This window comes from Lipophrys pholis, assembly GCF_963383615.2.
Source record: "Lipophrys pholis genome assembly, chromosome: 6".
Lineage (NCBI taxonomy): Eukaryota > Metazoa > Chordata > Actinopteri > Blenniiformes > Blenniidae > Lipophrys > Lipophrys pholis.
Genome location: NC_137629.1, coordinates 5939886 through 5956412, shown reverse-complemented (window position 1 = coordinate 5956412; position 16527 = coordinate 5939886). Strand labels below are relative to the sequence as shown.

General features: G+C 39.7%; 1 protein-coding gene across 3 annotated transcripts in view; it reads right to left on the bottom strand.

The window, feature by feature from the left end:
- diaph2 (diaphanous-related formin 2) overlaps positions 1 to 16527 on the bottom strand; it is a 391029-nt gene that overhangs the window by 98498 nt on the left and 276004 nt on the right. For all 3 annotated transcript variants that reach the window (XM_080465403.1, XM_080465404.1, XM_080465405.1), the window contains one exon: positions 7753 to 7877. In XM_080465403.1, coding sequence (XP_080321529.1) covers positions 7753 to 7877 — 125 coding nt within the window. The remainder of the gene's footprint in view (positions 1 to 7752; positions 7878 to 16527) is intronic.

The following is a 16527-nucleotide window of genomic DNA, read 5'->3' as shown; positions in this document are numbered from 1 at the left end:
CAGAGAATGTCTATTAGAAACTCACCCGGGGCATTGCGCATCAACCTTGCAGAAGAAGTCATAAAATTGTATACGCCCAGGATATATGGAAACATTTTAGATTGCAAGGGAGCAGACCTGAATCCCTACAGGACACAGTCGATCCCAGAGGACACCCTCCACAACAGGCAGGGCATGGAGGCTTTATCAGTGGAATATGACAGTTGTTCACTCAGGAGCAGAAGGCTATATCGAGAGTATATCATGGGTGTACCTTGTGTACTCCAGCGCCACACCCCCTACAGCCACTGGAGGCCGGCGTTACAGCAGTCTGTCTCTACTGGTTAATGGAGCTGCAACATCAGGCCAAGTGTCACAGCCTAACAAGATACTGATTGGCAAACTTCTCAGAAATTCCCTCATATGACCAGAGCACAAGAAAATGGTCTGTGAAATTAACAGACGACATAGGTCGATGGAAACATGATTCACAGTGTAGTACACAACTATCAATTTATTGGGTGGAAGGTTGAACTGTAACGTTCACAGTTAAAATAACAACTTGTAGTCATCATACAACCCAGTCTCATGGCAGTTCGTCAAATGGTCACGAAATGGCCACAACATTTAATCTATTTTTTGTGTTCTGCTACACATTTTGCCCCTTTTTTTTCGTGTTCCACAAAACAAATTTCAAACTCATACATTTCAATTGGACTTATGTTTCGTGTCTGGGTCACGTTTTTTCCACTATTAGACAGCGCATATGCTGTGATATTTTTGTCTTGCTTTTCTTCTGACAACCAGAATTGTTAATTTTACTGTATGGCCACTCCACAATAATGACTATAAAGTTCCCAATAAAGATGCGTGCATCCACACAGACAAGCATTAACATTTTGTGAACACTTGCTCTTGGCAGGTACTGTGTGTTTTGTTGCATTGAAGCTCCGTATCTCTTCAAATATTAAAGGCAAAACAATATCCAGGCATTTTCTGGATGAAGTGAAAAACATTGGTGGTTCTGTAGTGGAGCCGGTGGGGGGACAGGGTGCTGCTGGCACCCACTGTGACGCAGGGGGACACCCCCAAACTGATAGTGGAAAAATAATGGTACGTCTGTGACTTGCTGCTGTATCTGTAAGGATATATGTGTAAAAATTGGGGAAACAGTCGAGATTAGAATATTTATGAAATAAAATTACGAGGTAACGTGACGTATTGCCATCTCAACCTCTCTTGCGCACAGAACACGAAAAATAGATAACATTTTGTGACCATTTCGTGGTCATGTGACGAACAGCCGTGAGACTGGGTTGCATCATATGTCAGCTTTAATGAGTCGGTGAACTGACATTATCAAAACAATGTTATAAAATAAGCAGATTAGTCTTTAGCATATCCTGGAACATTAGGAAGGTTGTTCTGTATGATATCGGACATTCGAGCAACAGCAGCACTATATATCAGAACGGCAGCACTATAAGCTACAAAACAGGTTTTACAGCTGTTAATACAGATATTAGTCATAGTGTTTGTACATCCGCAGCATGGCAAACTAGTCTGACTCACGCTATAGCAAAAATTAAAGATCAAGCTGCCGAAATCTCATTTCCACTTTCTTCTTTTTATATTGTTGTTCCATGTAATTTATATTGTGATATTCCTGTGTGGTTGATGCAGATATATCAACTACCAAAGTACCGTTTAAATTTGTTTTATCTCCTCTTCAGCACAGAATCCAGCTTGAACCATGGCTATTTATTGTATTGACTGTTATCTCTTCATTCAAGTTTACATAGATTTTCTTTTTTTTTGTCTAGAAATTCAAATTGAGGTGAGTAACGTGGAGGAAGAACTTAAGCAAAGAATTCAAACCCTTTAAGCACCTCTGCTTATTTAACGCACGTTTTCACTGAATTTCGGATAATTAAAAGGCTCCATCGGTTTATCTGTGCTTTAGTTAATTGGCCACACAGTTTACAGTGAATTTCATTAGCAGAGAGAAAAACACTTGGTTTGGGGTAGGTGTTGGGGTGGAGGCGTTGGGGGCTTGAGGGGAGGTGGTGATTAAGAGTGTGAGCTTATTTGTGCCGAGGGGGGGGTGGTGGGTGGTGGGGTGGGGCGTGTAAATATATTCGCTTTAAAAATAAATAAATAAATAAAATAGGGAGCTATTCAGGGTGCCACCAGCATGTTTTAACCTAGTTTTATTATACACAAGCATACAGAAATAAACATGGTGATTCTGTAAATACCCCACTCTTCTTTCATACACAAATGTGTATTAAACTAGGGTAATGTCTCAAAAGACCATTGCGCTTATCTAAAAAAGAAGACTAAAAAAAGAAAAAGAAACTGCAGTAGGAACTCAGTCACCTGCTAAACAGAACCATTGTTTCACGAACAGCAATTTATTTGACTTTAAGTGCCTGATGCCAATACAAGAGATTGCTGCAACTGTACACAACCCTCGCCTGAAGCCAAAAGAGTCTGCAACACTTGCAGTTTGACACGAGCCATCCATAAGCACATTGGACTAAACCAACACCTTAGAAGTGTGGAGTCAATAGGATGGCACTTGTGTGAATGCGTCTGTCGATCCATGGATGAGGTTTTAGTGAGACCACCCCATATCCTTCGGGGTATAGTCGCCCCCCTGTTTGAGGTCAATTTGAAATGCAAAGATGACTTTCATCTACTCCAATAGACATGATTATTCATATGATAAACATTCGTGATGGCTTCTAAACACGATAGAATTTTATCATTTCATCACGTGTGGATTTCATTAACAGGAGCTTGAAGCGACTCTAATGAATGATAGGTGACGACAACTATGATGTACTTCACTTCACAAGAATAACCTTATTCTGTAAGTCACCCATGCACATCAACATTGTTTTCAGAACAAAAGGAAAAAAAATGAAATTGCGAACCAAGTACAAAACCTCTATTCTTACAGCATCGAAGGGCACAGAACAAGCTTGTAGCACTGGTGTTGCTTTGATTGCCATGTTCTGCTGCGATCCTATCAGTTATGAGAAGAAGTAGCTTGTAGCACTCGCAATAGCAGTGTAGCGAGGCGGTGGTCATGACATTTATGTATGGCATGATACAAAAGATTTGAAGACACAATCATAAATATCGTCATGATTGCTTGTCCCTCATTGGTGATGGCCAAAATCTCAGTGTATAGATGCCTTTGGGGTACAAACTCACTCTCAACCATAACATGAAAGCGTTTACCACCGAGCTACCAGCTCTCTGTGCGGTTCTCTTAGTGTACACCGCGTCTGCATTGTCAAAGGCATTGCAAATGACGATTTATCTGTCAACATTTTTCCTCATATCTGTTAGGCTGTCTCTATACTATTCATCACACAGACTCCACAAATGTGCAGTGATCTTTATCATTAGGGCTTTAAGCATGGTAACCCTCCTCTTATCATATGGAGACGGGTTGTTTCTCAGATCTTTTCCTACATATTGGACTGATGCTCAAATACTAGGATACAATTTGCATTGGAAGCCATATTTTCTTCCCTTCCTTACTGTTGTCCATTCCATTCTGAATGTCGATGTCACTTAACTTGACTTTGTTACTGAAGCTCCAGCTATCTGAGTTACAAAGCAGCATATACTTAGCATTTTTCAAATGCAGCACAATGTAACTACATGGCAAATTTGTGATTGTACCAAACAAGACACCACTGTGGATGTCATATGTTTGTTTAAGTCAATCGGTAGATATTTCAGCTCATAGAGCACATATTTCCAAAGGAATTGTAAAAATAGCATAAGACTACATGATCCCTTCATAATTTTGTTTAGTGTGTTTGACAAAGTGAAAACACTGAAAGTAAAGAGTGCAGGTAGATGTCAGGATCAATTAATATGACAATGCTGCCCAGTCCTTGACTAACTTCAGACTTTATAAACTGAACTCTTGAGTAAATTGAACTATTTTCAAACCGAAGACTAAGAGAAATAGCATGAAGCTGCTGAGCTCTCTTCATACAACCTTGTAGAGAACTTGAACTGCATAAGGGCATTGAATAGTGGAAACTGAACGAGTATGCAACAATACGCATTACAAAGCAGACTCACTTTCAAACAAACCAAATGAAAATTACTCAGAAGAATATTGAGAAAACAAGTTAACAGGTGCATGTTCAAAAGGATGAAAATGTCATTGTGCAGGATGTAAAAAAAATGTTAACAAGAAAAATCTTTACCAAGAAGTTTGAGAAAAAAGCAACTAACATCAATAAATCTTGTTTTATTTTCAGCTTCATCATGTGTTAAAATGAAACGTTACCTGATTAGATAGACTAAAAGAATGACTCTGCTGCAGGGTTATCTTGAGGGTACAGGGAAGCTAAGATTCAAGCATAAATTGTAGGTAATGCAAGTATGTTGCTCCCACTATTTCTGTTAAACAAATAAACAAACAAACAAACAAACAAATAAATAAATAAATAAATAAATAAATAAATAAATAAATAAATGAATGAATGAATGAATGAATAAATAAATAAATAAACAAGGCTTACTTAAACTGCTTGAGTAGTATTAATTATCTTAGGTTGTGCTTTGACTTCAGTATTCTGGGGAATGAAAGGTTCAGCGGAATATCTGCAGGTTGGGTTAAGTCGTTGAGTCCAGCTGAGGGAGATATATTGGACATGTCCAGACATTCATCAAGGTTCAGCGTGGTCTCTCATCGTTCCCATCAAGCCACCTCACTACATCAATATTCTAGTATGCATAGTCCCACAGTACTCTATTCTGTCATACCCAGAAGCAAATGTGCATGTGTGTGTGCATGTGCGCGTGTGCACGTGACAGCAATCGCCTCTCTGGTGAAATAGGACTCTCTGGGGGCTTGTGCCTCAACTCTACAGCCTTTGTGGGGCCGCCATTACTTCTGACAGATAGAGATCACTAAACTGCTGAACAAACACCCCGTTCAGTCATTTGCATACATTACAGTAATGGAAGGAGAAAAATGTATCAATAAAGCCAAATGAAGTGGTTTCCCCTAAGCTTCTCTCTCTCTCTCTCTCTCTCTCTCTCTCTCTCTCTCTCTCTCTCTCTCTCTCTCTCTCTCTCTCTCTCTCTCTCTCACACACATTTAAATACTACATTATCCTTGGGAAGATGGTGGATTCAACTGTTGCCGCACATTTAACAGACTTTTGCAAAATAATACAATTAAGAGCCCAAATAAATAATGCTGCACAAACTAAAGAAACATGGAAAAAAACAACACAAAAAAACCCTCCAAACAACCTAAAACTAAAAACCCAATCATAATTGATGATGAAAGGTTTAATTAAAACTATGCTGCTTTGGGGGACATATTACATTTAAAATACCTTGCAGTGACCGAGGCCTGCTCAAATTAATCTCAGGGAAATGTGACAAGTGCTGAAACAGCAGCACATGTATTCACCTACACACAAACTGTAAATTACTCTCTCTCTCTCTCTCTCTCTCTCTGTTTCTCCCTCTTACAAAACACCCACACGCACGCGGGCAGGCTCATTCATCACAGTGTCCAACAGTCAAGCCAACAGGGCTTCACTTAACTTTTTCAGGGTTGCTCAAGCATCAAATCCATGACTTTTAGCTGTTGTTGTTCTTCCATCTGTCATGCTCCAAGAAGCCAACATCTTTTTTTCTTCTTTTTTTTTAATCGCAGTATAAAGTTTAAAAAGGTATGTTTGCCCTGACTTGGCTTTCTTATGTGCAAGGAAGGAAATGTCAGCCCAAAATATACAACACTGTATTTCACACTGTCATTGTTCCAACACTTAGCTGTGCAACACAGATTAGAGTGCTACCTAAGCTCATTGCAAACACTGCTACTAAAAACCTCAGCAAATCAAACAGTCTCCACTTTCTATCTCCTAATCTCTCTGTTTGCTCCATGTGTATGTGGTTTCATTCCACTGCCACGCTCGCTTGCACACAACCAGCCCAACATTTGATATCTTAGGAGGTTTAAAGTGGTAGAAAACAAAATTGTTCGAGATGACAAACCTTGGGGAAGTGGCCTGAAACTACTCACATACACAAATATCCCAGGGTAAGAAAAGCACCTGCGGCACAACAATTCTCTAAATGCATTCAGCAGAATTATGTGATTGCACTTGTACTTGTACTGGCCTGTGTACTATAAACATCAGAACAGAACAACCTGGAATGAGTACATTTCTCTTTTGTTGTTGTTGTTTTTTCAATGAAAGCAAAAACAATGCAGCAGCACCAACAATCACACAACAGTACAGTGGCAGCCCTGGCATTCTCGACACATTGCTATCATGAATGGGAAAGTATTATTCTTTATCACGTAATCATAGCAGTGCAGATGAAATTACTGTACCAATAATAATTATGAAAATGGAAAACAACACAGATGGAGACAAGAATAAAAATCCCCGTCAGTCCTTCCCTACTGTGAGTACTTTAAAAAAAGCAAAAGCTAAAATATGTCTTATTAAATCCTGCTAAGCCTCCTTCCTGGCACCAAGACTTGGGTAGAAGGGCAGAAAGAAGGAAGTGAGGTGTTTCAGGTCACATCCAGCCAGCTTCTCTCCGTCCCCCTCAAGGGAGGAACTCCAGACAGTGAAGGAGAGCCATACCGCAGTATATCTACACTTCTCCATTTCCTCTCACTGAAGCATCTCGTTCTCAAAGGAGCTTGGGAATCAATACTGACATTGGGGGACAGAGCAGCTTTCTTGCCTGCCTGCTCTTCATCCAAGCTGCTGCCAGGGAGGTCTTTGCCTAAGTGGTTTTTTTCTTCTTCTTGTAATTATATAAATTTAAATGCCTTTCTTTGACTGGAAACAGATTGTTAATGTGTGAGGATGCTATTACTCTTATAACACCCAATGTGCAAACTCAGCCTCTATAAATCTTGGATAAAAGGAAGCAAAAATCATGTTAAATGCTGTCTTATTTGTCAGCGCATAGCATATGGAAACACCTACTCACTTCTGTGATTACTCCAAAGTAATCCTTTCTTTTCCTAATAATGTTGAAGAAAAACACAGAGGAGCTTGTTGACTGCTTCACTCCTTTATGTTGTGTTTTCATTTGTTCTTGAAAGGCACCCTAGCCTTAGGATATTGACAACAGACTTGATTTTCACCATTGATCAAACCTTTACAGTGAGGACCTTTCCTTTCAGAGAGGGCACACAAGAAAATGTGGAGACATTGCTAATTCAATTTGGGAGCACAGACGCTTGGCCTTAAGTGAAGCACTCCGTTATCGAAACAGGAGAGGTGCCATGAGAAAAAAGCATGGCCGGTTGTGTGGGAAGGCTAACGGCCGGTCAGGAGATGAAATCAGGAATAGGCGATAAGTTGGTGTGAGGGGCTAGAGCCCCCATTAGAGAACCCTGGGGGACAGGCCATGGTGGCAGAGTGCAGTAAAAATAGCCGTGGGCATGATTTCCCTCTTGGGACTCAGGGAGGAGTAAAAAGGGAGATCTGATCAACATCTCACAGCAAGGCAGCCAGATCCATTCCCCAAGTTCCCCAGGGTGCCACCTATCACACCAAGTAACTTAAACTGCTTTCCATTGCCAGAGAGAACACAAACAGCTCAGACCTGTGACACGTCTGACAAGAAAATAGGGCAGAGGATGTCCTAATATGCTATGATGGTTATCTCCTGTAGAGCCAAATGAAGTACAAACCTGTGTCATGTCATGGAAGTGAACACCAAAAAAAAAAAAAAAATAATAAAAAAGGATATCGACATCTTTTCCACAAACTTGTCTTGATGGTCATCTTTTTTGGGAAAGTTTTCAATGTCGTTCTCGAGCCTTTGAATGTGGCGCTCCATGGTGGTTAAACTGCTCTTTAAGATCTCGGCAGACACTGCAAAGAAATGGGCGAGAAAAGAATGCAGGATTAGATGAGTAGCTGGATTTGCACTATGAAAACAAGCTATTTTCCATGAAAAAAACAAAAAACCAGACTCCTAAAAAAAAAAAAAAAAAAAAAAACTTTAACCAAGTGGGTCTTTGCAAGTTGTGACATACTGACTTAAGTTAAATCCAGTTGTGTATGGCCCAGAAAGCAAGTGAGTTTTTTTGGTGTGTACAGTGTGTGGTGTGGTGTGGTGTGTGTGTGTGTGTGTGTGTGTGTGTGTGTGTGTGTGTGTGTGTGTGTGTGTGTGTGTGTGTGTGTGTGTGTGTGTGTGTGTGTGTGTGTGTGTGTGTGTTTCTGTAGTGGCTCATTAATCAGCCTGTAATCGCTGTTTGCAGAGTTCCTGTGGTATTCAGATCAGGCCTTTCAAGTAAAGACTTCAAACAGTAAGCAGAGTCTTAGGGGATAAGTCAGGACAGGAGCATGGATGCAGTAACATGTTTAGGTTGCTGTTAAGGGTTTAGTTTTATTCATGCACACACGCGCACGCACACACACTAGAAAATGCAAACATTCAAGTCTGCTATGCTCACTAAAACATGTATCACCCTTTCAAGATAAATCTTCACATTATTAATATTTGAACTGCAGATACATGGTACAGTAAGTGGAGGCTTCGTCAATGTGCTGCAGTATTGGCTGTATTTAGTATAAAGAGTCCTTGATCGAAAACCTTTCTGTTTATTTTCAGCTTGAATTGATTTTGAAATTCATGTAAAGCTGGAACTGTTGGCCTTTGGAGCAAAATGAGATAGAAAAAAGATTGATGGCTCTGAAAAAAAAAAATGCATTCAAATAGGCAACATTTCAAACTCAATCAGGTTCGACAGAAGCGGATGAAAAGCTGTGTAGGAAGGTCTTTAGGTCACCAAAAATGAGTAGGTTTATGTTCCTCTTTGAGGCGATGCGAGTCACGAGCTACATTTATGTGAAACTCAATAGTAAGACCTGTCGAACAGGAGAGGTCAAAGGGTCACAAACCCTCCATGCTTCTCCCCCCCTCGAGAGTGTTTCTGTGCACAGTTAATTTGATCCCAGTCCGGCACTTCAACATGCTCAACAAGACAAACAGACAAGCCAACAGATGGATGGAGGCAATCATACAACTACTTACTTGGCAGAAGTGCACACAACAATAGACATGGCCCATTGATAGGTAGCAGTTAGGGCTAATCTTGTTTTGACACGTACTTAAAATCACTTCTTCTTTATAGCTCATTGTATTAATTTGTTTTACGATTTGTTTCAAACACTGATTGAATATCTAAACAGACGCTCTTAAGGACAAACCCTGACAAATTATATCATTAAGCTTGCACCGGAGTGACATTCGCAAGGTTAGAACATCCACTTGACTGGAAGTAAAGTGTTAAAGAAGTGAAAAGTAGGATAATAGACAAGCTCTCATCAGATGGTGGCCTCATTGACATGACGGTCAACCTCGTCTTTCTTTACATCAGTTCCACAGCTTGGCTTTGCCCTTTGCCTCATTTTCTGACAATGGCATTGAATGGCATTATTGTGGATCACATACACTTCCATTATATTGGAACAACCTCTAACACAAATGTGCAAGTATCCCAGGTGCTCTGGTGCACACACACAGATGCACAGAAACTGGCTACTGTGATCAGTCTAGAAGCAATACAATAGGAGTGAGAGGTGAGGTCACTGTCATTATTAGACTTTTCAGCCAGCGAGCTGGGCAGACGGAGCGGGAGATTCACAATCCCTTCTCCTCAATCCTAGCGCAACCGACTCCTGGGAATGACAGTGAGAAAACCACACTATCACATAGTCTGTTTCTCTGCTGATGGGGCCTCAGAGATCCACATGCTCCTGTCACTCTGATCTCAGCCTTGCTAATGGTGAAAAAAGGCAAGTGAGCAGTGAGGGAAGTGGACGGATGATGCAAGGGCAGAAACAATTACATTCACATTGAGCGCCGGGAAGGTCTTCCACATTTAATATGGCTTATGATGGCTGCTTGAGGCTTGAGTGATAGTAGTGGATAATGATTTGGCTGAAATGCTGATTATAGAAACCACAATTGCCAAGAAACAGTGGCTCAAGCGACTGCAATGGTGTTTCAGAGGAGCCATTTACAGGATCACAGCGAAGCCATGGGACCGCACTACAGACTACTGTTTACATGGGAATTGCTCACCGCTGAGACAAACTGGCACACATAAGTGTATATAATAAATCCGTCTTCACACTGAACAAACACATTTTTATTTATATATTTTGATGCTATTCGGCCAGTTTCTGCTTTTTAGAAATACATACATATTATTATTGCTATCCTTCTTTGCTCTAATAATCAGGCGTCTACAGAATCTAGCACAGATTCTTTGGGGATATCATTAGTAAAATTACCACAAAAATAACACTGCTATTTTCAGGGGACAAAAACATGGCAACACTGGCATCTTCTGAATACGTAATCCGAGTGGATGAGAAGAGGAACAGAGAAGAACCAGGGAGGTATGTGCCAATGATGGCTGTAAGGAAGATCTGTGAGTGTCTGAAAACACATATATTTTCTAACAACGAGAAGAAATACCTGCGGCGAATGAATAACGACAAGAGGGAGTGCAGGAAAGACAAACGCCATTTGGAAAGCAAAGCTTTAACTCGGTGGTCAACATCATCCACGAGCTAAGTTATACCAACGGATGCGTTTCTCATTGAGGAGAACAAAAGAAAGACAAGACATATTTCGTTAAGCTTCTCTCTGTTTCCTTCAAACAAACTGCCATGGGGGAAATATGCCGCGGCTCACAACACCAAATCAACCACTATAATGTGAATATGTCTACTTCCCATTCAGTCGTTTGGAGAAGGGGGCAATTTTCATTTGGATTTATAGAGAAATAATACCAATCTTTCAACCGGTGCTCTTGCAGTCCTGCCAAAGGTTACAAAGGAAATTGAGATTTATTCTGAACGCTGCTACCAACGTGGCATAAAAGATCAAGTTCTAAATAATCTACACACGTAAAAACAAAGACAAATGCAACATTACAACCCAGAAATAAGGTCATTTCAAAATATGTTCCTCAGCATTGCCAAATGAGTTTATGTTTTTCGGAGAGAAAAACACAAACCAAACAGGGGCAGCAAAATGATCCCCCCTATTTGAAGCACTGCAGAGATTTCACATAACCTCTATCTGTTCATGAAGAATTTAAGGTACGTTTACACATAACGGCAACAAGCCAGGAATGGCACGAATCTCAATTCCTGACTGCGGATCTTGATTTTGACCTGAATTATATGATTCAGGACCAATGAGCCATTGCACATCGTGACTTTGTCTCACCATTCTGTCAGGAATGTGGATAATCGGGATAATTTGGTTTATAGTGATGGATTTTGCTATGGGCGATGTGGGCAGCCGCCCAGGGCCCAATCTGTGAAGGAACGCACCGAGCATGAGAGGAAAAGAGAATCACCCCATCTCAAATGCGTCTCGTGGAGGTCCGGGTGTTCGTCCATGGTGTAAAACAAGCCACGTCCATGACTGGGTATACATATGGCTCCACACACACCCAGCCATTCTACCATCAGCTGCTGTACAGTTCACACACTCCAGATTGCATCACATCCAGAGAAATGCCATAGAGTTGCGCAGAGAGGAGGATTCTGCGGCAGCAGAGTGAATGCTGACACGCTCAATTACGTAACACCACGCATCATGTATCAAGGCAAGTCTTGTTATTCTTGGGAGATTTTTTGGCAACAAAAAACAAACTCCACGAATATCAAGAATGTCACACACCGATATGCAGATGTAAAAACATTATTTAGATGCATTATGTCACATAAAGAATGTCAAGAATGTGCCAGGATTGACGGGAAAATTATATTTGGAGCTCATCGTGCTGATGCACCTTTAGTTTGATGCTTTCCAGACAGAGGAAATGCATCTGCCATGATGGTTGAAAGTGAGTTAGAGTTAGAAGAGTTAGAAGGTAGGCTGAGAGTGTCACAAGATAAAATACAATTTAAGGCTTATGTGCCACTAGATTACATAATTTAGCATTTCCATTCAGTTTCTTTCACCACTTGGCATGTATGCTTGTCATAATCATGAATCTAAGAGAACTCACCACAATCATGCATATTACAACAAATTATCCCACACAGTCAAATGCACTTTTATATTTACAGTGTATCGGATCAAACATTGTCTAATTTCCCTGTAAAGTGATTAGTGTGATGCACTAGTTGGTGCTAAACAATCCGATTTTCCTGATCAAATTAGCAACAATCTCACAATTTTAGATTTTTTTTAAAAATATCTCCCATGAAACGTTAATGCATCTATTGAATTGCACTATTTTTTGTTGTTGTTGTATTGCACTATTTATGTTATTTGCAGTTTGTTCATTTGCATTGTGGGAGGAGCAGTTCTCCAATTTTGGTGGAAGTTGTATCATAATAATAATAATAATAATAATAATAATAATAATAATAATAGTAATAAGAATAAGAATTGTTATTCTTTCCATTTCTATTATACCTCACTTGAAATATGTGAAATATGGCCTCTGTTTAAATTTTCTTTTAAAAAGTGTAAAATCAATCAAGCTCTATAGATTATAAATGTTAAAATTTGAAAAAAAATCATATTGCACACAGCACAGTATGTAAAGAGAGAACGACCTCCAGAGAAGTGGACCACATATGCATAATGTCTGCTGAGGGGCATATTCATCACATCAGGATAAAATTGGTTATTGATCAGCACAATGATACCAAGACATTGATGGATCGTACGTCTTCTTGAGAGCATTTTGTTGAAGTTTGTGTTTTTTTTTTTTTTAATACTTGTTACAGGACTGAATAAAATTATTATTATTTTTCTTTAAATGAATTAAAAAAAGTATAAAGCTTTTGGTGGCACCCAAAAGTGAATGGAAGCTGAAGTGGGTGACAGACGACTGTACAGCAGAGGAAACAGACAAGAGGAAAAACATGACTCTATGTGTTCCCCTTTCAGCAGGAATCAAAGCAGCTCAACTTCTGGTAGTGAACGTGATATTGTTGCTGTGAGAAAGTAGTCACATTATTCTCTCTGATTACCTTGGATCACAAGATTTCAGGAAAAGGCAGTCAGGGGGAGAAGATGCATGGGATATTTTGACGGGGAGTATACGGAAAACATTTTCAGAACACGCAGCATAATATTAAGTATAAACTTTATGGAGCACTTTTTAGTTATTAGTTCTCAAGCAAACTTCTTCCCAGTGTTTCGTTTTGTTAAAAGTATTATTGCGACTAGTTTAAGATTTGCATTTGTTTCAAAATAACTGAGTGCACAAGTTACATTGAACAATTAGTCTACAGAAGAGACTTTGTTAATATCTCATACTGTAAAGCAAAATGCCATTGGTAGGCGACACAATTAATTTCACTCCGAGGACACAAATCCACAGCGCACAAAATCAAAACTGTATAATTTTTCATCAATATTGCAGTAATTGCTTGCACATTAAAGACAAAATCCTTTTTACTTTTGCTCTATTTCCTCTTTCAATTTGCATTTTCCTTAAACCCTTCATGTAACAGAACTGTTAGCATAATGAAGGATTTGTCTGTTTGTTGACCCCCCGAAGAGCAAAATCATAAGGTTAAACTCTGTCATGGTAAATCTGCAAATCCCCACTGCAGCTATGATCACAAGCTGCAGCCATTCGTATCAATCAAAACAACTCACATCTAGGAAAAGACGGGATATAGCTCTCTAAGTAATAAATATATACACACATATGATTTAATGTCACAATGACTGAAAACCCAACAGATGAAATTCCTTTATGCTACATGGTTTTTCACAATAATTAGCTGACATTACTCACAGCTCATTAGCTGTACTGATATATTTATGAGTGTACCATGAATTAACATAGCTGCAGCCAACTGCATTACTGTACATCTATTATACATTTGCTCACCCACAAACATTGTGTTGGGGGAAAAAAAAAAAAATCTATTCTGCAACATCAGGTTATCCAATATCCTATAATTGTAAAATCTATAACAGAGAGGTGAGCACAGAAACATTAAACCAGAAAGATTAAAACAGGACATGAGAACTACATCATTTCAAAATTACAATATTTGGATTAAAAGAAACATGGAGCCAATTTGTGAAAGTGGAACAAGACCATCCCCTCCTCTGAAAAGAAAAAAAAAAAAAAAGGACCCGCACACTTTACTGTACCTCACAATCTGGAAGGAGGGCTTGTTTACAATGGGGGTCATGTCTGTGAGACTTTATTGCTTTTGGCAGCCATCAGAGCTCCAGCCCAGTGCCAGATCTCTGGAGGAATTACAAATGGAGTCAATTACAATATATTTTGATACATGGGAAAGTTTAGACATTGACCTGGGGTGATGACAATTCCCCGGGAAGTGCTGAGGAAATCAGTCAGGGTGATGTGCTACTGCTATATGTGAGTCTCTGCCCTCCACAATAAAAAGAGAAAGGAGCTCACAGGGGCACATTGGTTTGCCTCCTCTCTGCAGCCAACCATCTGAATGCTTGTCATGTATTTAAGACGACCATTTCTCTTTGCAGACACGTCCAGTATTTTTCGGTGATATTGTTACATTTCTGGCACCACACAAACAACAGTAAATTAATAGTTAGGAAGACACTGCTTGATGCTGCAGACATGATTTTTAGCCAAAGCCTACGAGAACCCGTCAGAACATTTAAATGTACTTTTGTAACCATATAAATGCATGAGGGTTTATAGCTTTATGGTTGAAATCATGTTGCCTGAGTGATGATAGGTTTTGAAATGCAGTCTTTACACGTGTCAGTATTTGGCCACTTCCAGTTGACTTCCAACATCACAGAGCACAGCGAGCTAGGAAGGTTAGCAACCCAGAAGTACAACAATTTTTCATTCTGCAAACTCATTTATTTGGAGCAGATGAGATGCAGCCTGTAAAAACCAAAATAACTGCCAATAACGTCAGATCATTGGTCATTCTGATTGCAATAACTTGCAAAAAATGTAATAAGATAGTAAAAACAAATAGAATCTAACAATCATGACTGAGGGAGAAAGTTACAGAGTATTTATCCCCAGTGAATGACGATACTGACTATCCTATTCACTATACCCAGTTTTTATAAGCACACTGCAGAAAAGTTACATGAAATGCAGTCCTATCTATGTATTATTACATCACTGGCAACAGTTATTACACTTTGGAAGAATTGTTTAATGCTACTTTAATCATGTAATAACTTATTACATTCTTGAGAAAGGCTCATTACAATGATGCATCAACCATGTTATTACACTATTGGTAGGTTATTATATATTGGGATGTATTATATTGAAAAAGGTACAAATAATTATTACATTGCTGTCAGGTATGTTGTTGGAGAGTGACGAAGCAAGTGCAGGTTTGCTCACGTACGTTTGTAGCGGCGTGTTGTGGAAATGAGCGAGCTGTTGAGTGAAATAAAAGTCTTAGCTGGGGGATATTTTGAAGTTAAAACTCAGTGCTGTCCTCATCAAGGTAAATTACCAGACGAGGGGTCTCTGGTACGATTGCCAGAGCAACACATGTTAGTAAAACAACCAATTAATTACAAGTTGCTAATGATGGCTATGTGGCTAAATGACAGATACGAATGCTCTATAACACTTTATCTCAAAGCTCCCAGTCGAACAGACATCCACACTGATTAAAAAAGTAAATACTGACGCAGATCATTAAAAAAATAACAAGGTTAAAAAAAATTTTAAAAATGGATTGTATGACTCGCCACTTCAAACAAGGCTACACTGACAGGTAGAAGGAGATACTGGCGGCAGAGAAAGGGCATGACTGGTGTGAGTGTAGCAGACAGGAAAAGATGCTCAGTGATGGGGGAGTGGCTCTCATAATAGCCTGCAGAGGTTTACTCATGCCTCTAACCCCATTCACAACTTCAAAGTTGCACCTTATCACTGAGTTGAGGCTGCTTCACCCGACACCTCGGAGAGACACACTTCATGCGACATTTTTCTGGATCTAAGAAACCTGCAGAATCGTACTTGACTCACTGAGTGGCTTGAAAGTTACAAAATGTGGGGGATCAAGCTTAATTTTACAATGTCACACTCTATTAGATCTGATTAGGTGCCGCAGTGTTTGTGCTGAAGTCATCTGAAAACACTGACGGATAATTTACAACTACCCAAAAAAAATAAAGAAATAAATCCACAAAATGAAGCAACAACAGAAACCCAGCTTTTAAATATTTCACATTAAGTACAACAACATCAATTAATATGCAGTAGCTGCAAGCAGCCATTACCAGGGTGTAAACCCAAGGGTGTATGTGCTCTCACAGACGCACGCACGCACGCACCCACCCACCCACCCACCCACCCACCCACCCACACACACACACACACACACACACACACACACACACACACACACACACACACACACACACACACACACACACACACACACACACACACACACACACACACACACACACACACACACACACACACACACACACACACACACACACACACAGATATCTGAAGTATCAAAGGAAGCAACAGAAACA